The sequence below is a fragment of the Mycteria americana genome, chromosome 6 (assembly GCF_035582795.1).
Source record: "Mycteria americana isolate JAX WOST 10 ecotype Jacksonville Zoo and Gardens chromosome 6, USCA_MyAme_1.0, whole genome shotgun sequence".
Classification (NCBI taxonomy): domain Eukaryota; kingdom Metazoa; phylum Chordata; class Aves; order Ciconiiformes; family Ciconiidae; genus Mycteria; species Mycteria americana.
In genome coordinates, this window is record NC_134370.1 from 40753327 (window position 1) to 40777129 (window position 23803).

The 23803-nt window shown below is 39.7% G+C and overlaps 1 protein-coding gene across 4 annotated transcripts in view; it reads left to right on the forward strand.

Moving 5' to 3' along the window:
- Positions 1-9254: 9254 nt before the first annotated feature.
- The window catches only part of PCDH15 (protocadherin related 15), a 388852-nt gene continuing 374303 nt past the window's right edge, over positions 9255-23803 (forward strand). For all 4 annotated transcript variants that reach the window (XM_075504147.1, XM_075504150.1, XM_075504148.1 and 1 more), the window contains exon 1: positions 9255-9345. In XM_075504147.1, the coding sequence (XP_075360262.1) occupies positions 9255-9345 (91 nt within the window). The remainder of the gene's footprint in view (positions 9346-23803) is intronic.

The following is a 23803-nucleotide window of genomic DNA, read 5'->3' on the forward strand; positions in this document are numbered from 1 at the left end:
GTAGCCGAATATAATGTCTGCTAAGTGTGTGTGTGCACGTGTGTGTATATTTATGTGTGTGCATGTTAATTCTGAAATGTCATTGCATTGAACTATTTTAACAGAGCTAATAAAAAAACTGTAATTACTTCAGGATGTGTTTAACACTACTTTTGACATGTAATTACTAACAGGCAGGTAGAAACAGTCATTTTTCTAGCAAGGTAGGCTTTGCTTTGACACATTTGATGTATTTATTTTACAAAATTTAAATAAATTCTCTCAGAGAAGCTGCAGCATACAAATTCTACTTGAGAAAATTTAATTTTCTTCAATAAAATAAATTCACTTAACATAGTTTTGGACATTTCCATTGCCATAATGCAAGGCAGTTTAAGCCTTAAAATATTGAGACAGTTGCTGGTTTTCTACAAGGAGCACTCACAGGGACTCTTGACAGAATAGTTCCTGGCATCAGAGAGAGACTCATGCCTGTGGTGATGTCTGCCTGGTCTAGCAGGAAGCAGGGATGGGAAAGTCAAGGGTAGAGCTGGGTAGGTTTGCGTGTTTTGACTTTAACATGAGTATTTAAAGGTAGGATCATCTTTGAATCAAGTCATCTTGGGAAGGATGAACAGATATCTAGACCCAGAAATTCAATTCCTCTAATGGTGCTGAGAGTGAACTATTTTAACTGGGCCATCTTTTTTTAAGGGTACCGCAGAATACAACTACTTATTGTATGCTCCTGACAATGGCTCGGTATGTGTGTGACAGTAGCTGCAGCTGGAGACCGAAGGTCCTCCTTGGAGCTGGGCAGCAGCGTGTCCCTCCTGTCCCCCAGCTGGTGGCAGAGCAGTGAGCTGGCTGCCTTCCAGCCTCACTGCTTTTAGCTATTTTTGCTATTTGCTGCCATTCGTGCTAGCAGCTCTCTCCTGGCCAAAGCCCAATTCCTTAACTTGAGGGCAGTAACATTCATTTAGCTTCCCAGCAGCACAGGCTGAGTGTTGTGTGTCTGAGCGTGCTTTTTCTTCCTCTTTGCAATTAATGTATTTTGCTCCTGTGAGAATCTTTTAGCTTGTTGAGAACTTGGGTGGGAGCTGGGAAAAACCTGAACTTTCAAAGTATTTGAGATTTCAAGAATCCAACATTTTTTCCACTGCAGTGATACCAAGATCTTCCTTAGTTTTCACTTTAAGAAAACCTCTGATTTGCTCCTCTGTATTAAGTAAGCCCAATGAGTGATCCTTGGAGAGAAACAGCTCTGGCAAGGGAGAAATTGAGAGGTTTCTGGGATACCATCCAATACTTGTCTTGCAGTAAAAGCAATGAAACTTATTTTTTACTTTGTACTTTTATATCAAAATATATTTTCATTATTAACCAGCAAAATAGCCTGCACTTTGTAAAGACAAAGGTTATTGAAGAACTAACTTCTTCTGACTAATGTAATTAATGTTTTTCAATGTTTTTATGTTGAACAGTTATCATTACTTTTAAAATGAAGCTGCCTGGCACCAATATAAGAGGTTTTAGGATATCTTTCCCCTCCTCTCTTTCTAGAGTCACTATCTGCAAAGTAGGAGTTTCATGTGTACAGTGTGATGCAGCCCCAACTTACAGACTTGTTTTGAATAAAGCACTCGAAGCCTTCTGTGAGAACAATGTTTTACAGGTTAAGTCCATGCAGAGGGGCTGGGAAACTGAATATCTATATAACGTATTAAAAAATTGGATTTGTAGGGTAGCCAATTCATTCCTGTCTGTTTACCCACCCATAATTAAGAGGCTGTAATGCTGTTAATCCATCTAGTAGCTGGATTACTTTTTAAAAATACAGAAAATAAATCAAGCAGTCACAACTAGTGATGGAAGCAGGAAACAGAGGTCCATCTCCATCCCTACTTCAGTTATTCTACAAAAAGCTTTCTTCTATTTTTGGTACTATAGTTGACACTTCTCTTCACAAACCTACATATACTTAGCAATCTTCTCTCTTTTCTGTGGAAATTAGCAGCATGCCACATCATGTGTTAATACAGTGCATTTATAGTACATTCTGCTGGCAGGAAGATTGGAAAAGTGCTCTCAAGATGTCACCTACTGTGAATCGGGCCATATGCATGTTGGCTACTGTTGCTATATAGAGATGGAAAATAAAGAACTTTATTATTCATGAAGTGTAGGAAAACACCAGTTACTTTGTTTTGGGGTACAAAGTATTGAAATAAACTTAGGAATTTCTGCATTGAAGTACAAATGACTCTTTAATTATTAACTTTTAAATTGCATCTTTCATATCTGGGTACAGGGTCAGCTGTACATAGAAGAAGTGCTGTCACTGAAGTTGTAAGTTACTTTTGAGCTAATGTAGAGGCAAGTAACTCACTGTTACTGATTTTGTACTTTGGCTTTGAAATACCTTGCTGTGGCAGTGGCTGTGCATCTCATGGAAAAGTGGTTGTTTTGGCAAGAAAGGCACAGAAAAGAATAGGTCTAAAGAGTGGGGCAAGGAAGTAATTAAAACTAGTAGTCCTTAGAAGAATATGGGCAAGGAGCAATGTACGAATTATTTGAACATAGATACAGAGAATATGCTGAGGAATTTTAACTTGCAGATGAAAATATTTTCAGATCTTCATATAAATTCCCATTAGCTTTTGCTTAAGTTCTTGTGTATTTTCTTTCTAAAAATGCTCTCTCCAAGTAAGGCTAAACTCCAGACCTTGGTAAGCACAGGAGAGCCACAAATGTAGCTTCAATGCTACTCTATTTTTAATATATTTCTTTATGTGTAACAGATCTGTAAGAACAGATCCAGCAGCTGTGAAGAGGGAATGGAGTTGTGATTTTGATTTTGAAACTTGATCTTAAAAATCTTCATATTACTGAAAGGTTTTATCCAAGGAGAGGAGAGTTACAAAATCCATACCAATTGTGCTAATTCTGTAGCATGAAAGCCCTATAGCTAATATAATAAGCGTTGAGTAAATCCAGGAGTCCATAGGCTGAAATGTTTACATATGAAACGCTTGCACAGTGTTAGTGAAATGAAAACTGTAGTAGTGTTCTGGGTTTTGGAACATCCAAACCTGGAGAAAGTGTTGTATTTGCATGGTAAATTATTCACTATAACCCCAGTTCAGCCAAATATTTGCTTATGCTTAAATTCTTCTTCAGGAAAGCATTTAAACAGATATTTGACTTCAGTAAACAGAGTTATTCACACTTGCTGCTGAATTAGAGCCATAAATAGCTTATGTGGCTTTAATTCAAAGGTGAAGTCTTCCTTCATTGGCTCTTCTCTTGGTCGCAAGTAGGTGCTACGAGATAGGCTCAGCAGCTGCCTGGGAAGCACAGCAACTGGGCATGGGAGTTTGTGGGCTGGCATTTAGCCTTCCAAGGTGCTGCGAACTAGCTTGAGCAGTCCCTGAGCTTGTGAGCTGGAATCTCCCCCCCCCGCCCCCCTCCAGTTAAGCCTAAAGTGAGGGTGTTTTCCAGCACTGTAGCTTTCCAGCTGTTGTGCTCCACCAGCGATTTGGGCTCAGGACCCAGCTAATCGGAAGTAAAAACCCTCTGAGATACTTAGTGTGGATGTCAGGTCCCAGCACCGACTTCTGCTGTCCCATCTGCTTGCTAGTGTAAGTGCTGCAGTGCTGTGCCATGTTTGGTTTGTGTGGCAACTAGGAACAGCTAAAACTGTAAATGGGTAGGTGCTCTGCTGTGCCGAACTGGATGAGGATATATGTTAAGGCAGATGTAGCTGCCTACCATATGAAGTGACATTATTTAAGAATGGCATTGAGACAAACCAGAGGGTTTTTTTGTCTGTTCTTGTGTTTAAATAATATTTTAGAAGTTTTTTTTTCTTATGTTGACAGTTCAACATAATTGTTTCAGCAACAAAAATACAACATTTGTGACATAGTTTAATGGACTATAGCTTTAACCAAGCGAGGAACGCTGTCAGACTGTAAAGCAAATTCATCTCCTTTTTTGGCTTCTGTAAGATACTTTTTTTTGTTTCTACTGACATTTCTGATTTATTATGGCACCAGTTCTCTCCCAATAAGCATTTGCACTTCAGAGACTCCCTGTTTTTGTGTCTTCAATCTTTAAAAGAGTTCATCTGATCAGTAATAATATAGATGAGCTTCATAATAAAACTGTCGACTATAATTTTTCCTCTGTTTAAACAATTCAGTACCTTATACTTTTAAAAGTAGTTTATCATATGCTTTGATATTTTATCACAATTGTGATATATAAAGAGCAACACCACTAAGCAAAATGTAACTTCTGATGCTTGAAGGAGTTCTGACTGGTTGTGTAAATTACTAGCATACATACAAATGGGAATTTAATTGTTTTCTTAAATGCTGTATTATTCATCCAACCATGGCAGTTTCACAGGAGCTATTGTTTTTGATGTATATATTAAAATGGCAAATTCTTCTTTACACGTCTCCTGAATTAATATGTACTTAATGATTTCTTTTTAAGTATGCACTTTCTCCTCTTACAATGGGTTTGAAGCCCCGATAGTGTTTGCCTCCAAGTTGTTTTCAGGTTTTTGTTAATGCTAAGAAAACACTTAAGTAAGTTCTTGTTGTGTGACTGTTTATGTGTTATGACACTACTATATTCTACATTTCATACGAAATCAGGTGTGTATAGGTCAGTTCTGCTCTGAATAAGCCAATGGCCTCTGGCTTGCTGCAAAATCAGTCCAAAGTTTAGATGTTTCTATTCAAATTGGATTATTTTGAGTGTTTAAAAATACTGAAACTCCATGCTCTGCTGCAATTTAGGTTTGGGTTTGGAGTTTGCTGGAGACCAATGTGGACAATGTTTGCAAGGGTTTGCGTATTTGTACACTAGGTTTTCATTCTCTGTTATCTCCTAATCATGTCAATGACTCTTGCTTTTTTTTCTCCCTTGCCTATTTTTCTCTGAGAGGTTAACTTTTATAAAGAATCAGTTCCATTCAACATGTGGCATTAGACTGTGTTAGCATGTACCCAATTTCAAAAAACTTCTTAAGTTTTTATTTCCATACCAAGCACAATTCTGTATGGGTATTTTAAAATAATTTTTACCCCAACCATGCATGGCTATTTATTTTGACTGAGTCCATGTTTCCCCCCTCAGCTGCAAATGAATGCAACATTTTTAAGTACTGTAATAACACCTGATCTTAAAGTAGGTATTTAAGGTTACTGCAATATCACTGGGTCTTAAATGTATTCGAGGTGTTTGGATGTGATAACTCACATTTGATATTTTGGGGGTGTTTTATTCACTTTTATCCCCTCTTAAAATTTGTTGATGTGCCTCGTATATAGATATCTAGCTGGCATTTTGGCTGATTCAATAGCTATGCTGGCGAGAGGGGAAGAAAAAAAAAGGCCAGAAGTGAGGTGAGGAGACATGATTGCTCCTTGGAGTGTGATTATGCCAGTTTGCTGCAGTTGAGCTGTAAACATCTCCAGTGATCAGCTGCTGCCACTGCTCCTCTGGGAAAATCTGTGCATACTTTTGTTTCTCAGTACGGCTGTACAGTCAAACAGGAAATGCTCTGGAGAGAACATTATTGAAACTTTTTTCTTTTTTTAAACGCAGATATGCTAGGAACTGAAATTCCCCTAAACTTTAATTCTTCTTATTTTTCATTTAAATTTTTTTCTGCTTGAGTGTATAACCTTGTTGCCCATGGTAACATCAAACTTTAAAATTCTGCTGTAGCAACATTAGAATATTTTCCAGGAAAATACTGAGTCTTATAGACATATTGTATGTTCTTAGTTTACAGGTCTTCCTTCTATCATAAATTCATTTTTGTCCTTTGCCCTGTCAGACTGTGCATCTAGAGTTCAACACTGCATTTCTTATAGATTGTCTGCCTTGGGGACTTTGTAGTAACTTGTGTTTTGTTGTAAGCTATTTGTGAGTTAGCAGAATCTGTTGAACTTAAGAATATTCTTGCTTTCTACACTTCATACCAGTTTTTTCTGGTACAAATTGGAGGAAAAAGGGGGACCAATTTTTATTCTGTGGTATTACAGTTGCATATAGAGATGCTTATTCTTAGAGCAGCAGTGTTGCTATCCTCGTGGTTTACTTGACATTTCATCAAAATCAAAAATAAACCTGCCAAGATTCTGTCCTAAAATCTCTCCAGAGTAGACTCAACTCAAGGATGTCAGCTGAGCTCTGAATAACTTTCTAAAATGGAACATCATGATTGGAGATCTGGATTTTCTTTCAAGGTTGTAAAATGAAATACCAAAGGCCTCTGAAGGGTGTGTATGTGCATTTCTTTCTAGGTCTTATAACACGTGCAATCTGCATATGGATGTGATTCTTTCTTTGACCTGAAGAAACTAAGATAGTCTCCTGAACCACTTGTTTCTGTTTTTTGATGTGTAAAAGGTTGGAAGCACTTGACAGCAAATGCCACCTAATGTAATAACACTGACTGATTAAACTGAAAAAGCAACAGAACCCAATTCTTTAGGATCTCCGTGTAATGTGGGAGGAAAAAATGGTGAAATACTGAGAAGTTCACATCCTCAGAAGTTCCCAGGAAGTCTAACAATGACATTGGATTCAGCTGAATCCATTTGGGCAATGTGGAGATACTAAGCCTTTATTTAAAAGTAGTCAACCGGAATATATTACGGTGGAAGTAATTTCTGTTCTTTGAAGGTGGTGTTGCAAAATTCAGAATGACTTCTGAATTGGCTAAGTGGATATTCAGGTAACAGTAATCAAATGAGCATTTTGGTAAGTAGAAGGGAGGAAAAAGCCACTTTTGAGCAACACTGGCAAACTTCCTGAGTGGGTTCCTCAAGGAAGGGTTTGGTGTTGGTTGTTTTGTTGGTTTGTAGTGAGTTTTTTTTCTCTTCAAGAAAGAACTAGCTGCTCTTTTTCTGTATGGGTAACATACTTGTCAAGTTATTGGTAACATACTTGATGAGCCTGAAGCTTCCTTTTTTTCATAGTTACATAGCAAGCTTTTAAATAGTTTTTTCTTATGGATAGTTGGATCTTTGCTAACAATTCTGGTCTCCTCATATGTATAGGAATAATAGGCCCTTTAGGAAGGGTCTGAAATTCTCATTTGAGCTGTCTCTGCTGGCGTTAGGGGCAGAAACTGTTGTAGAAGTGCCAGTGGAAGAGAAGGAGGCAAGGGGGAGGAAGGTGGGTGCTTTTAGTATGGTTTATAGCTACTATTGCATAGCTGGAATTAATGAATTCTTGTAACCTTGAGCTGTTTTGTCAAGGCTGACATTTATCTAGCTGAAATGAAAATGCACAGTCCCATGAGATCTGCACTGCTGCTTCAATTAGACACAGGCTGCCTCCTTGTTTGATGTATAATATTTAAGTTCTTTCTGAAATTGCTGCCTATTGCAACTAACTGCCTGCAGTGACCTACTGCTGCTGAACAGGATGGGAAGAGTCCTACTTGAATGAAGATGGAGATTGGAAAAGCCTCTCCATCTTTAACCCCTGAATGAGAAGTGGAGCAGTGTGTGTGGTGTAGGATTGTAAATGGTTTTGCTGCTGCCTTTTATTTTTACAGCATTGTTTGGAATAGTGAATGTTGGTATTAAAATCCACTGGAAGGCAAAAAGTCAACTGTGATCCATGTCTTTGCAAGGAAAAAAAAGAGTTCTGCTTGCTGTGTAAAGGAGCCTAATAGGTCCCACCTACGTGAGTTGCCCTGGAAGCAGGCTAAATAAATACAGTGTCAACCAGCTAGGAACTTTAAATATTTAAGTAAATATGGGCTACTCAGTCTGGTTTATTAAATTTCACTGCTTGCTTTCCTTATCCATTTGGGGGGGGAAACCACAAACAAACAAAACCACAAAACAAAACACCAGTTTTTCCTCTAAAACCCTTGACACATACTCGTTTCAGTCTTTTTTGGGTTTTTTTTTGAAGAGGAACAGTGTTTATCATAGCACTGTTTCCTTCATATTGACAAAAATGTTTTGCAAGATGATATGATTTGGAATAAATTCAGATCTTAGAGAAATTCTTGGCTTCTCCACTACTTAATGAAACTATCACCTATTTCTGTTAGTGGAAATGCTGCTTCCTTGTGGCTCAGATAACTCTCAAGAGTTATCTAAAAGGATGTTTTTATGCCCTAAGTAGATTATTTTTTTTTTTTGTGTTATGTGAATTAGATGCTGTCCGTACATTTGTGTTTTCTATAAGCTTGATTTGTGGAAGGAAAATCATAGCACATCTTCAATAATGTCTCGCTGACAGAGGATCGGGTAGTGTTAATGCTGAGGTTGTTAAGTGGGGGATAACAGTCTGTTTGTTTGACTTGGAATGAAATACAGCAGTTTTGTAACCACCATAGAAAGTTATAAGTAGAAAGTGGCAATGAAATCTGAGTCAAGTGCTTTGCTTGGGAAAATTGACAGCACTTAAACCCTTTCTATACAATAGCTTGTTTTTATACTGCTGTAAGTCTCTCTCCATTTCATGCTTCTGTTGCTAGGAAGTCTATTGTATTTGTCACAATGTTTTTAAATGTGAAGGAGTATTTTTAAATAATTCACTTCTGGTCTACAGAAATATGTTAGTTCTCTTTATTGGAGCCATAAAACAGAGCTTTAGATAACTTTCTAATGTTACTCATTCTAAATATGCTTTGGAGTTCATCTAGACCTGTCTTGGCCAGTTTATTCTCCTGGGGTTTTTTGTACATGTGGAGTTTTTTGTTTTCCTCCTTTGTTGGGCATGAACCAACAGTCTATCTCGTTAAAGAAGGCCATCTATGGGGTTCGATCATGTTTTTGCTGGGAGAGGTTCTGCTGGGCAATGTCTTTGAATACTGGGTCCCTGCTGATTTTTGCAATTGAACACCAGTTTTAATAAGCGGAATTTCTCTGATATGGTCATTTCTCCAAAGTGCTTTAAAGCATAAGGCTAACATAAATACTTCATATTATGGAAATTGGACCTGATTTAAGCAAGAAACTTGCATTTTCTTTACTTGGAGGCCTGTGCGTACATGATTACCAAGTGAATGAGTACATATGTATGTATTGATGCTGATGGGATTAACCTTGCTTGTTTTAACAGAAACAATGTCGCACTCTTATAGACTATGTATGCCCTATGTAGTTATGCACACATAGTTACCTATGAAATAGTGTGTAATCACTCACCTTTGTGTAGGTTGGTTGACTAATGCATGTATCGCATCTTTCTTTTTCAGATCTGCCTTGAGTGAAGCTTGACAAAAAATGTTACAGCGGTTTTGTCTCTGGAAATGGTTAGCTGTAGGGATTGCAGTTGCTACTATCTTAGCAGACTGTTTGGCCCAGAATGATGAAGGTAAGGTTTTTGCTATGGGGGCATAGCTGTGGGAGGGGTGATTCTGTGATTTAATTTTAATACCCGCCTGCCGCCCCCCCCCCCCCCCCCCCCCCCCCCCCCCCCGCAAATTATTACTTGAAAAAGTCATTTGATACTTGGTAGGTATCAATAAAGGGTTACAATAAAGAATGAACTGTGAGTATGTTTAATGATTTTAAGCATCTGCCAATGATTATATCTTACAAAGCTGTTGATTTACCAGGCAAGATAAAAATATTAAGTTATGATTATTCAGTTTTGGACTCTAGCATTAAAATTTGTTTCCTCTTATTCATTGAACAAATGCTTTACCTTGCTTTATTTGTAAATTGACAGTTACAGCACTCGGAACAGGAGTTTGAGAGGGAATTGTTAATGGCCTGTATACGTATCTGACCAAAAAATTGAGAAGAGATCCACAATGAGGGTCTTCTGGAGGAAAAAATGCTGAAAATTGCAGCAACCCTGAAACATGGCACCGATAGCTCATGCTCATCCTTACAGCATCTTTGCTGAATTTAATTAAGAAATACCAGAAATGTGTTCTGCTAATTATCTATAGGAAGAAAAACTTACAGACCTAGATAACTGATTATGATTTATTCTTTTGAACTATTTAAAAAAGTTGAAGAGCTGAGTTTGACGGACTGGTTCTTAAATACTCTTAAGAATAATGAGGGTGGTAAGTAAAACCCGAGTAGGGTTTCAGAATGTCTGTAATGAAGTTGCTCATTGTAAGTGGCACTTACGCTTTCCACGTAGGTACGCTGTAATAGTACATATTTATGACTTATTCTTGCAGCTGGATTTTCTTTTAGAAAACTCTATTTTGGCTCTGTTATGAAGTACAGTAGTTTTGCTTTCGTGAGATGTATTCAATCCTACTTGACCTTTGCTTAGTTTTTTTGTTATCAAGTAGAAAGTATATTTTTCTTGCTCTAGTAATTGTTCTTCAAATGCCCTTTTATTCCCTTCTGTCCCCCAGCCCAACCCTACATTGTATTTGGTGTCCATAATATACAAGAAAACTAATTGCATTCTGTCCATTTTCATACTGTCATTATCACTGTCATTCTTGATGCTGAAGTGTATGAGCTGCTCATATTTCAGATACTTGATCTATGCTTGGATACAATTAGCTTGCTTTTTAATCATTTATTATAGCAGAGGAGTGCGGCCATTATGCTTTGCAACGTTGGACTTAGTGTGATGGTTGTCAAGTGCTCTTTGAGCAGCAAAATGCTAGATTTGAGGGAGGAGAGGCTGCATGGCAGTGGGATGTTCCGTGGTGTGTTCAGCAGCACAGGAGGAAGTGGATGCTGGAGAGCAATGGGAATAAGTCAAAGGGAGGGGAGGGAAGCAGGATATGACTGCACTGGGCTATATCCGTTCTGGGGTCATGAAAAAAGAGCGTTCATGGTAGGCTGAAAATACAATGCAACACTTTTTACTGTGATCTTGTTTGCACAGGCAACATCATAACATTCATCCAAAAAGACCTCCTTGATCAAAAGAACGTTGTGAATTTCAGTTGAATACCGATTTCTAGTTACACTTGAATGATGCTGAAGTGTGCAAAACACATGGCACAGATGCCCCAGAAAGTATGGTAGTAGACAAAATAGGAAAATTTCAAAATAGGAAAACAGGCTCCTTGAGTTTCAATTTTTGTTCCTTTCTACTTCTTATATGACAAACTTCCACATTAATTAATGTCCCTATCTCAAGAAGTATGCAGTTTGTACCTTTTTGTTAGAGATGATTTAGAGAAAGGGGAAAGATACTTGTCCACAGTTATATATATAAAGCTATCATTCATTAATAGTAGCGTGACTGAAAATGTATAGCAACTTCCTTGCTTAAAAAGGCTGTAAACATGTAGTTGCAGTTAGTGATCTGTTGTTCATATAACTGTTTGTTGCCTGATGGGGTCATGTGGTAGGAGAGAATCTGTGCGACTTCTTCACTGTGTGTCAGGAGTTACTGTGAGCAGGTGAAAATTGCATCACTGCCAGATAGCAATGGCAGCAGAAACTCAGCTACTTAGATTTCTTTTTGGTTTTTAAATTGCCTTGCACCGGTTTGACTTTTTATTTGTTTCTTATATTGAATGCTTGCAATATTTCTATGAAAACTTGCCAAGTGACAAGTTTTTTTAAATAGTTCAAACTTTCCTGGTGACTTGTGTCACTAGGAAATGAAGCAGACCTGAAAATACAGAATATTTTAAAGTCAAGTATAAATCTTGTGGACAACTTAGCAATATATCTACTCCAAATATCCACAGCTTTGGAGACAGTATTCGGACAGTATTGGGGTTTTACAGACTTTCTTCTAGTGCATTAATTTAGATTCTTGAAATTTTGTGTTTTCTGTCTAAGCCAGTGTTTCGGACGAGTTTACAATGATCCCTGGTAGTGTGGCCACATCATGATATTCTTCCCGGGTTTTTTTGTGTTTTTTTGGTTGTGTTTGTGTGTGTGTTGTGGGTTTTTTTTTTGTTTGGTTTTTTTTGTTTGGTTGGTTTTTTTGTCCTGGCTCATGCTGGTGTTTTTAGCACAAAACCCAAACTCGTTTTTATCCTTAATGATAATGTTCTCTTATATAGTCTGAACAGAAGGGCCTTTCCTTGCAAGTATTGGTACTTCACTGGGGGAAAAGTTCAGAAATGCTGTTGCTTGAGGAACATGCCAGCACTGTGATACAAACTCGAGAATGAATTGATCCTCCTCCCCCCCCCCCCCCCCCCCCCCCCCCCCGTGTTCAGGAAAGGGTAAATTTAGCGAAAAGTACTTCTAATATCTTCAAGGTACTTTGTATAAATACCATAATGCTATAATAGAGAAAAAAAATTTATGGAAATCCATTTAAGCTAGGGTGGGGGTTCTGGTTACTCAACAAATGCCACCCAGCTAATGAGGCAATGCTTATAAAAACAATTACTTTGAAAAATATTTCTTGCAGCTAAATAGAAAACTATGTTCTGTACTTACATCATTGCAGAGAAGTACATTGGCATGCCTGGGACTGGTAGAGTTGTCCTAATTTGTAATAACAAAACTTGTAACCTAACATATAAAAGACGAACTCTTTCAGCAATTGCAATTTAAAAAACAGTGTTGTTGTTTTAACAGCAGAACAATCATGAATACAAACAGGAAAAATCAATTATGGCAGAAATAATAGCCTATTTATTTGTATCTAGCATGCAAATGATCTGTTTTCATGGTTGTAGCTGTGCATATTTAGTTTGTTGCATGCCTCTATTACTGCATTTTGCTCCATTAGCTCATATTTTCTCTATTTCAGATGTTTTTGCTTGACCTCCTGAGTCATCAAATCTTCCCCAGCCACAGTAATTAATGATGTTACAAAGTATCCTTAAAAACTTTATCAAGGACTGCCTTGGAAATGGTTAGGCTGCTTTCTTTCTATACTTATTAGAAAGCTTCCCCAGGATCTCATTTGTTCGTTTGGCTCAATGCCATCATCTTGTAGAAATGAGACAATTTATTCATGGCTAGCTGATAGCGCCTGCGTAATCTTTCAGTTTACGTAATGTGTTTCCATCACTGGTGCTTCTGCTCTCCAGCCAAAGGACTGTTTAGAGAGCAGTAATTCCCCCTTTTGGTTTTTGCTCGCTAAACTAAACAAACACATTTCTGTAGGCTGCCCTTGCAAAGTAGATTCTCCTTTTCCTCATGATCCTGATAGTCCTGCTGTGTCCTTCTTTGGTCTAAATTCCTCTCTTGAACGTGGTTGCTGGCCATTTGTATTTTGTGTCCAGGTGACATCCTGACAGTTCTTTACTATGCCAGCTGTGCTTTGCTGTCTCTATTGGAGTTATTTCAGTAAAGTGTATTTTGTGCATTGGTGGCTGGCAGTTGTGCTGTAATATAATACAGCTCTGTCTTTTTCTATCATCATCTGTAACTGATAAGCACGGGCCTTTAGGGACTTTTTTTTCACAGCAATGTTTTTGTCAGTGGTGTCTAAGTGACGTGCAAAGCAATGTCAAATTTGTGCTCAAGTTTTGTTTCCATTTGTGCCACTAATAAATTTGTGTCCTGCATTTCTTGTTCCAAGTTTTCAGTGAGCTGAAATTTCAGTTATATGTTACTACTTATTTGTAGAGAATTCTATCACCTTTCATTCCAAAATACCCATCTGAACTAAGTCTGCTTGTCATGTCATTTTAGCCAGCTCTCTTCAGGTGGTACTTATTTTCATACTAATCCAGCCTTTCTAGCTTAATAATTTCCTGTGGGGAGTATGTAAAATGTATTTATGAAATGCAAATACTTTACATTGTATTAAAAAACCAACCCCCCCCCCCCCCCAAATTATTAAAAACCCAATTATTTTGTTAAGAGTTATCACATTAGTCTCAATGTACTGTTGATGAACCCATCCAGTGTTTTCTTCCAGTGATTTCTTTGTGTTATTCTTTTGCTCAATCACATGGTATGCTAGAATAAATGTAAGACTGTGGGTGGTAAGGTGGTTTTTGTTGTTGTGGGTTTGTTTATTTGTTGTTGTTTGGGTTGGAGTAGTTTTTAAAGAAAGAAATCTGGTTTTACCATTTCTTCTGCCCCCTAGTTTGCTCTTTTCCAAGCAGGAGAAAGACTGCAAAGATTTTTTTTTTTTTTTTTAAATAATATTTTAGCTTAAGTAGATATAGAAATGTCAGTTATAGCCTTGCAATATGTGAAGTTAGGTCAGCTACAATCTCTTTTATTTTTTTTCAATGCTACTGTATTAAATTCAGAGGCAAACTCTCAAGCTAAAAGAAGCAGTGAGGAGGAAGGTGGAAACCCAGGATCCAATTCCCCCCCCCCCCCCCCCCCCAATGTGTATGACTAGAAGAAACACTTTAGCAGCAATGTTTTGGTCAGTAGATAAGGCTGCTGAATTTAACAGCTGTCTGTGTGCGCTTTTGTGCCACACCAAACTGATCCAGCAAAAATGGTCATTTGACAATTAACAGATTTAATAGTCTTCAGCATTTAGAGTTAGTATATACCTGTCATGAAGGATATAGCTGTGAACTTGGGGATACCAGTAATTTATTCTTTACTCTTAAAAGATGAAAGAAAGGCAAAAATAATTCTGATCACTGTTTAAAAACAAAAGCAAACCAAAAGCAAACCTGAAGGTCCAACAACAAAAGTTGCAATGATTCTGTTACTAAGATTTTTCAGAAGTGTTTAATGGGATTGTGAATTGTGGTGATTTGTTTAATATAATGGCATCTTTGAAAGATTTTTGAAGATAGTCATTTGTTGGGGCTGCTTTTAACTTGAAGTTGGCTTGTTTTGCCTTTTTTATACACAAATGAATAGAAGGTTTGAGAAGCCCCTTATAATTTCACCTGAAGATTTTTAGCTGTAAAACAAGAACACTGACAAAAGTCCTCAATTAATACACTTGGAGACGAGACTGTCTCAGTCCTTATGTTATCTTGTAATGCAGGTGCAAATTTGGATTGTGCTTTAGGGAGATCTTGAGGGGTGGGAGAGGAAAGGCTGGGCTTGCAAAGGCTGCCTGTATTCCCCTGCGCAGCTCGACACTTGCTGTTGCCTGTCTCTCTACATCTCAGCTGACCCAGGGAATTGTTACACCATCCTATCGCATAACATCCAAAAATGTCAATGCTTGAATTCCACTTGCATTTGTTATGGAACCAGTACTTATGTTGTACTATATGGTAAAGTAGGAATGATCTATTTTGATTTCTTTTTTAACTTTTCTTTTTTTTTCCAAATGCATGGCTGAATTTGGACTTGGCACCAAAGTAGTATGATGTTATCTTCCAGTTTCAGGTTCGTTTCCTTACTTTTGACTACTCTAGCCTGTTGAACAGGAGATGTGCCATTGACATTGCACTGTGGAATATGTATCTGTCAGTGATGGCCTAGTGGGTTTTGTTTAGTTCTAACCTGCCAGTTGGATCTTTTCTCAGAGTAATAGGACGTGCTAGCAGAAGCAGCTCTGTAGGACAAAGATTTCATGCTTGGGAAGCTTGAAGGAATACGTTAGCGTTTTCATTGCAGTCTAACTTACCATGTATGTGGGGGGGTGGGAATCTAAAATCTCATTTTGGTTGGAATATAAGATAATAGATACTGCTTTTTGTCCTTAAGATAATGAAGGCCCTTGACAGGCTGAATCAACATAGGGTTTTTTTTTGTGGGGGAGTTTTGGGGTAAAATATACAGTAGGGAGAAATTGAGGAAATAACCGGCTTCAGTGGAAATGGGTGGAAAACTGATCGCTAGGTACTGAAAATATCTTGCATCATGATGTATGCAGTAGGGTTGTGTTGAACATTAAGCACCTACTGTTTTTTTTACCTTGGATGCAAAGCTGGCTGTGTGGGAAGCTGCCCAAGGTAGCAGATTGCCAGGTAAGCCTGACCATCTGCCTGGCTATGCTAAAGGAGCTGCTTGAGAACAGTATCCTACTGCACCACTCTGCTACTGTTTTTCCTACTACTACCGAGAGAAAGGTGCGTAGAAGTGGGGATGGGTGGTTTAAAAGTAGACTAAAGTCAAGCCTCACTTAGAGCAAAATTAAGGTTTTTTGTCTCTGTATCAAAAGAAAAGAAACTCTTACTCCTGGCTCCTTTTGCATATTAAAAGAAAAAAAAAAAAGAAACCCACAAACCAAAAACCCCTAAAAACAACAAAAACCAAACAACCACTTGAGCAAACAGAGCTTGCTGGGTTTATTTTCCGTTGGCTCAATAAGCTGAGCCGACTCACCCTACAGCTGCATAACTGCTAGATCTGCAGCAGGGGAGGGTGATACCAAGTCTGGAAGGGCTTACTAGCAGCTTCCAGATTAGGCATAATATAAAACTGTATCCTTGCTGGATTCTTAAACTGAAACTCAGACTTTGCGAGGCCAGGCAGGCAGGAACACATCTCTTGCCAAATTCAACACTTAGAGGTGTTGAACTAATTGAGATTAAGCCTATCTATAGTTAGTGCTGGCATCTGAAATGAAATAAAATCAAGGCTAATCAGAAGGTTTACTTATCCAAATATGTATTTCACTTCATAAGGGTTAAGCAGATTTTTTTTTTTTTTTTTAATCAGGATGTAAGGAATAGCCATTTAAATGGTTTTTACCCTGAATGGAGATTGCTTCTTAAATAAGGGTTTTCCTGTGAAAAACACAACTGTCCAATTCACTTTTGCCACCAGGATTGTTCAGGAGTAAGCTCCTTCGGCTGTTTTTCTGCTGCATGGGGCCCCCCTCTATTAGTTACTGTCTTCTATTCAGTCTAACAGAGTCCTATGCTACAAAAATTGAATAACTGAAGGGCCTCACAAATCACTTCAAGAGGCTACTTTAAAAATAAAATAGTTTCAGATCTTGATATATTACTGTTGTGTAGGAAATTAACTCAGGAAAATGCATATTTGAATACATGTAGCCCATTTATCACTCCCTGAGCCCTATACGGTACATATTCAGTGAAAGAAGAGAAATGCAAACAGGTGCTTGCCTAAGGGCTGCCTGGGAAAGCCCCCGTTCTTCAGACCAGAAGCAATTTGTTTATGAAAACTTGCTGCTTTTGCTTGGGACCTCTGGCACTTGGCTTTGCAGTGATCCTAAAGGGAAGAGAGCTGTCCTTGATGTCTTTGAATTGTAGTTCAGCCATTAGTTCCTCTGAAGGCTTTAGTTCTTCAAAGTGTAACTGATGGGATGTCTTGAAGTGCAACTAGCAATGCTTTGAGTCTGCAGAAGATCAATTTCCCTTTGGCAAGAGGTGAGTTAAATCCATGAAATATGGGCATCGGAAAGAAGGTTCATCTTAGGTAATGTGCAAATTACAGCCCTCAGTCTACTGGCAGAAGTGACAGAGTACCCTGTGTGCTCCCTGTGATGGTACTGGGATGGATGAGGTAGAAAGCTGCTTGTTGAGAAGCAACAAATTCCAGATCCCAACATCCTTGGAACAACCAGACACTGGGATCTAGCTAGGAACGAGCCTCTTCTTGGCACTGGCCTATCAAGTTCTTTCTGCTTAGCCTTACTCTTCGGCACACAAGGTGGTGTGTGTTGGATTGCCTGGATTATGTGGTTGTGAGCATCGATGTTCTTTGAGTCATCTAGGATTTGAGTCATCTAGGATTTGGGTGACCTGAGCTATCCCTTGGTGTGGGAAAGCTGTGAATACTGAGCTGGCACTTTTCCTTCAAGGGACAGGTGCCCTTTCTAAGGTGAGATTCGTGTCTGGGAAGGGAAGGCCTGCTGCAGGGAAAGCAGAAACCCTTGTGAAAGGGCACTGGTACAGCTTGTGTCCCCTCTGTAAGAGTGGCTTGGACTTCGGGACTTTCATAAACTCCAACGATACTGGGCTGAGCTCCTAAAAATCAGCGACAGTTGTGTCTGTGTGTTTATATGTTGGTTTATAGCTATAGAGCATGCATGTTGAGCAGAGCTAACCCCTGTACTGGTCATTCTTGTGCTTTAATGGTAATCTTGGAAAGAGTCTTGACCGGAGAGATGTATCTGTGTAAATTTATTTGACAATTTAGTCAGTGTTTTGACATAGAGTAAGGAAGTCAAGTTTTCTAGGATACTGTATCTGTCTGTGATACCTATCTCATGTCCGGATTTCACAAAACAAATTTACTACTTCCATTGGAAGTAATTCCTTTTAGCCAAGAGAGATGGTGCACTGACATGGTGTGAATAGGACAGTGCTTTCTCAGATGTGGTAGATTTCCGCCTTAATTTTGGGGGGATGAGGTGGAATTCATGTGTATTGCTGAGTACAGAGGATTATACTGTAACTGCTCAGTGTGATTATTCTGCAGTAAAGCTCTTCAGTCATGAATATTCTGAATCTCTTTGCAAACATGCATGCATTAATGTAAAGTGTGCATTCACATGTGCATTTTGCATCTCTGCTCTAAGTAGCATAAAGACATCGAAGGCAACAACGTTTCCTGCACAGAGCTTGGTTTAGCTCTACTGACATCTTTCCCTCTGCACTTGAATTAACTGCTGAGGTGCTCCTGCACACATTCACATTCTTAATTTCAATCTAAACAGAATCTACTGGCTGTAGATGGGACACTGCCAATTTAATTATTCAAAATACTATTCCAAACAATTCTTGGTTTTTTTATTTTTTGTGTAGTTCCATGTGTTCTGACGTTGTTCACAGAATCGTATAGGTTGGAAAAGACCTTTAAGATCATCGAGTCCAACCGTAAACCTAACACTACCAAGACCACCACTATACCATGTCCCTAAGCACCTCATCCAAACGTCCTTTAAATACCTCCAGGGATGGCGACTCAACCACTTCCCTGGGCAGTCTGTTCCAATGCTTGATAACCCTTTCAGTGAAGAAAAATTTCCTAATATCCAGGCTAAACTTCCCCTGGCGCAACTTGAGGCCATTTCCTCTTGTCCTATCGCTTGTTACCTGGGAGAAGAGACCGACCCCCACCTCTCTACAACCTCCTTTCAGGTAGTTGTAGAGAGCGATAAGGTCTCCCCTCAGCCTCCTTTTCTCCAGGCTAAACAATCCCAGCTCCCTCAGCCGCTCCTCATAAGACTTGTGCTCTAGACCCTTCACCAGCTTCGTTGCCCTTCTCTGGACACGCTCCAGCACCTCAATGTCCCTCTTGTAGTGGGAGGCCCAAAACTGAACACAGTATTCGAGGTGTGGCCTCACCAGTGCCGAGTACAGGGGCACGATCACTTCCCTACTCCTGCTGGCCACGCTATTTTTGATACAAGCCAGGATGCCATTGGCTTTCTTGGCCACCTGGGCACACTGCTGGCTCATATTCAGGCGGCTGTCAACCAACACCCCCAGGTCCTTCTCTGCCTGGCAGCTTTCCAGCCACTCTTCCCCAAGCCTGTAGCATTGCATGGGGTTGCTGTGGCCCAAGTGCAGGACCTTGCACTTGGCCTTGTTGAACCTCATACAATTGACCTTGGCCCATCCATCCAGCCTGTCCAGGTCCCTCTGTGGAGCCTTCCTCCTCTCCAGCAGATCAACACTCCCACACAACTTGGTGTCATCTGCAAACTTACTGAGGGTGCACTCGATCCCTTCATCCAGATCATTGATAAAGATATTAAACAGAACTGGCCCCAACACAGAGCCCTGGGGAACACCGCTTGTGACTGGCCGCCAACTGGAGTAAACTCCATTCACCACCACTCTTTGGGCCCGGCCAGCCAGCCAGTTCTTTACCCAGCGAAGAGTACACCCGTCCAAGCCATGAGCAGCCAGTTTCTCCAGGAGAATGCTGTGGGAAACCATGTCAAAGGCTTTGCTGAAGTCTAGGTAGACAACATCCACAGCCTTCCCCTCGTCCACTAGGTGGGTCACCTGGTCATAGAAGGAGATCAGGTTGGTCAAGCAGGACCTGCCTTTCCTGAACCCATGCTGGCTGAGCATGATCCCTTGGTTATTCTCTACATGCCGTGTGATAGCACTCAGGATGATCTGCTCCATCAGCTTCCCCGGCACCGAGGTCAGGCTGACAGGCCTGTAGTTCTCCGGGTCCTCCTTCCGGCCCTTCTTGAAGATGGGCGTCACATTTGCTAATCTCCGGTCAGCAGGGACCTCCCCAGTTAGCCAGGACTGCTGGTAAATGATGGAAAGGGGCTTGGTGAGCACTTCTGCCAGTTCCTTCAGTACTCTCGGGTGGATCTCATCAGGCCCCATAGACTTGTGAGTGTCTAAGTGGTGCAGCAGGTCACTAACCATTTCCCCCTGGATTATGGGGGCTCCATTCTGGTCCCCGTCCCTATCTTCCAACTCCGGGGGCTGGGTACCCAGAGAACAATTGGCCCTGCTATTAAAGACTGAGGCAAAGAAGGCATTAAGTCCCTCAGCCTTTTCCTCATCCTTGGTCACTGTGTTCCCTCCCGCGTCTACTAGGGGCTGGAGATTCTCCTTAGCTCTCCTTTTGCTGCTAATGTATTTGAAGAAGTGTCTTTTGTTGTCTTTTACAGCAGCAGCCAGATTGAGCTCTAGCTCAGCTTTGGCCCTTCTAATTTTCTCCCTGCACAGCCTCGCTACACCTTTGTAGTCCTCCTGAGTTGCCCGCCCCTTCTTCCAGAGGTCATAGACTCTTCTCTTTTTTCCTGAGTTCGAGCCAGAGCTCTCTAGTCACCCAGGCCAGGCTGGTGGTCTTCCCCGCCGGCTCGTCTTTCGGCACCTGGGGACAGCCCGCTCTTGTGCCTTTAGGACTTCCTCCTTAAAGAATGTCCAGCCTTCCTGGACTCCTTTGCCCATTAGGGCTGCCTCCCAGGGGACTCTCTCGACCAGTCTCCTAAACAGGCCGAAGTCCGCCCTCCGGAAGTCTAAGGTGGCAGTTTTGCTGACCCCCCTCGCCGCTTCTCCACGTATCAAAAACTCTATCATTTCGTGATCACTCTGCCCAAGACGGCCTCCAACCATCACATCGCTCACAAGTCCTTCTCTGTTGGTGAACAAGAGGTCCAGTGGGGCACCTTCCCTAGTTGGCTCACTCACCAGCTGTGTCAGGAAGTTATCATCTGCCACACAATAGTTCTAGTTATCTGGAACTACAAGTTATCTTGTAGTTCCCTACAAGATAAACTCTATCTGTGCTAATCCAGTAAATCTGTCTCTCAATTATCTGCTGAATTGCTGTGACACCTCCAGCTGGATCAGCAGAACCTGCTTGTTTCATTTTATTCCAGTTTTCTGGAATAAACAGATTTGCAGATTAGGAGGCCACTACATCTAGTAGTAAGATAGCTCACGCTAATTGACCATATTCCTTTACTAGGAGGCCCTTAATAAGAACAAATGTAAATATTTTACCTCTGCTGTTTGTTGAAATTACTTTGTAGGAAATCAGACTTTGAAATTGTTTTTGAAGAGCAATAACTAGACTAGTCTGACTTTCAAAAAACAGATATATTACAAATAGATAGCATTTAAAATCTATCTATGTCCCTTAGTGCCATGTTATTCCTGCTTGTGGTCTGCCATTTATACTGCCTATTCAATTTTTATTTTTATGAGAAATATTTTGCTGACTTTTTTGCATTCACATGTTGTATATGTAGCAAAGGTTTTGCAGCTGAGAATTTCTGGGTGCGTCACGTTGATGTGGGAGGCTGGTAATCTCTTTTACAGTAAGAACTATGACTGCAGCAGATTATTTGTGTCAACATAGAAGCTTTGAGCTACTCGGGATTGAGGTTGGTTATAGGTAGCCTGCAAACATAGTTTAGTTGATTAGTTGGGTTATGTACCTGAAAGATGGCTTAGAAATACAGTATTCATAGCACAAGTTTTTTTTTTTCTTTACTGAAGTTCATTTTCAGACTAACCCTTTCTAAAATCATTTTTTTAAGATGAAGCAATAAGTCTGGGGAAAGGAGTCTGTTAAGTTGCAGTGTTCTCTACTGTAGACTTCATTGCAGCCACAGGACATGTGAGGAATGGGATGAGGTATGAGTTGAAACACAGATATTTTCTGAGGAGAAACGTAAGTTTCCAGAATCCATGAATTTACCCTTTTAAAGCCAGGGAGTGGGGAGAAACACCTATTTGCTCTTTCCTCTTTCTCCACTTTCCCTTCTTCCTGCTGGCTAGAAGTTCTGATGCACGTACTCTTTCATGCTTAGTCTTCTGTAAACACTCATTTTTGTGCATTGTAACGATCTCTCCCTTATCTTTGGGGTTCCCTGTTCTGCCACTGAACTTTGTTGCTAGCTTGGCAAGCTGCATATTCCTTCTGCTCCTGTGCATCACTGTCGCTGCCCTGCCCTGTCATGTTACTTTCCAAACTCTCACCTCATGTTCCCTTGTCTCACTCGGTCCAGCAGTAAGAATTATTTTCTGAATGCTTATATGAGACTGTCATATGTTGACAAATAAACTGTGATAGAAACTATCTCCCTGTTGCTACTATGCTTCAATGTAATCCGTTTTTTATGAGAAGTATCTGTTTAAAACAAGGCACAGGAACTTCAACTTGATCAAAAGTTGATTTTATTATTATTTGATTTTCACATAACAAGAACTGACCCATAGTTGTGTCCTTTAGAGCACAGGTTCTGTGCATTACGAATTACAGATTTGGTTTTGAATAACTTCAAATACCCAGTTTTGCTTCAGTCCAATTAATTTATATATTAGGAGTGGCATTCTTAACTGCATAAATAACGAGCATAAGTCTTCTGTTTTATTATGTGGCAGACGTGATTGAAGAGTGGGTTATTGCAAGGACAATTTCAATTACAATAGCAATAAATATGAAGTTTTAAGTAGTTAGTGTAGAAAAAAATCAGTAGTACTGTAACCAAGTTCTGAAAAAAAAATGAAGCGTGAAATCTTTTTTCAGAGGAGATCTTGACTTTCTTTGATTACTTGGTAAGTATGGACTCCTACTTAGGAAGGCTTTAAATAGGGGTCTGGGTTTTTCAGCGCTTCCTGAAACTAAACTTCTGCAGGGTCTGAGTTCGTGCGCCAGACAACAGTATCTCTGCTGTAGTGTGTGTAGTGGGAGCAGTCATGTGTTTGGGCAATAATTGTAAAGGATGAGCTCTCACAGCTCATTTTAATGCATTCATTTTACAGTAATCATTTTCAGATTAGGGGATTGTTGCTGTTCAGCTGTTGTCTATCATTAAATATAGACGGTGTTTTTGTTGACTAAAGCTCATGTAAACTCAGTCAGTTGCTAGGGATTTATATGGAATGCCTGTGGCGAGGAAACGTCTGGAGTTTTGAACCTAAAACAACCACCAAAAAAACCCCAAACGAAACACCTTCTCCCCCCTTTCCACAAATATTGCTGTAGTTTTTGAAATAACTGCAGTTTGTATCTCTGGCCTATTGTGCTGGGTGAATAAACGCCTTTGACTTTTGCAACAGTTAAGACTATGATGTTGATATTTAATATGAACTTAACAGAGCAAATAGAATGGACTTGGAAAGATTTTTGTCTTGAAGACTTTTGCCTTTATGCACAGACATGATCACTGGGTTTCCTCCCAGGCAAATACTATCTCTCTCATCTCTTCTAGGGAACCTCTGTTGAAAAAGTTCTTTTGTAGATGGTGAAAGGAAAACATTTGAGTAAACAGAAGAAAGCAGTAGATGGATTTAAAAAAAAAAAAAAGTCCAAGGGTCTTACTGAGTTAGTTTTTTAAAAAAATAAGAAAAAGTCTGTCCTTTACTGCAGTATTTATTAGATATGCAATGTACTGAGGCATGGCAAGCTTTAAATTGGTGTGGAGATGAGTAGTTTATATATGTAGGCTACAATGAGCAGAAATCAAATATTTAAATAAAGTCAAATTATCGTGATATGCCTGACTAAGCCTGATTGCAAAGTGAAGGGCTGAGGAGGTGAAAAGGGAAGCAAGGGAGAGAAATTGTGTTCTCAAATTGAATTTATAGATAAATGGGATT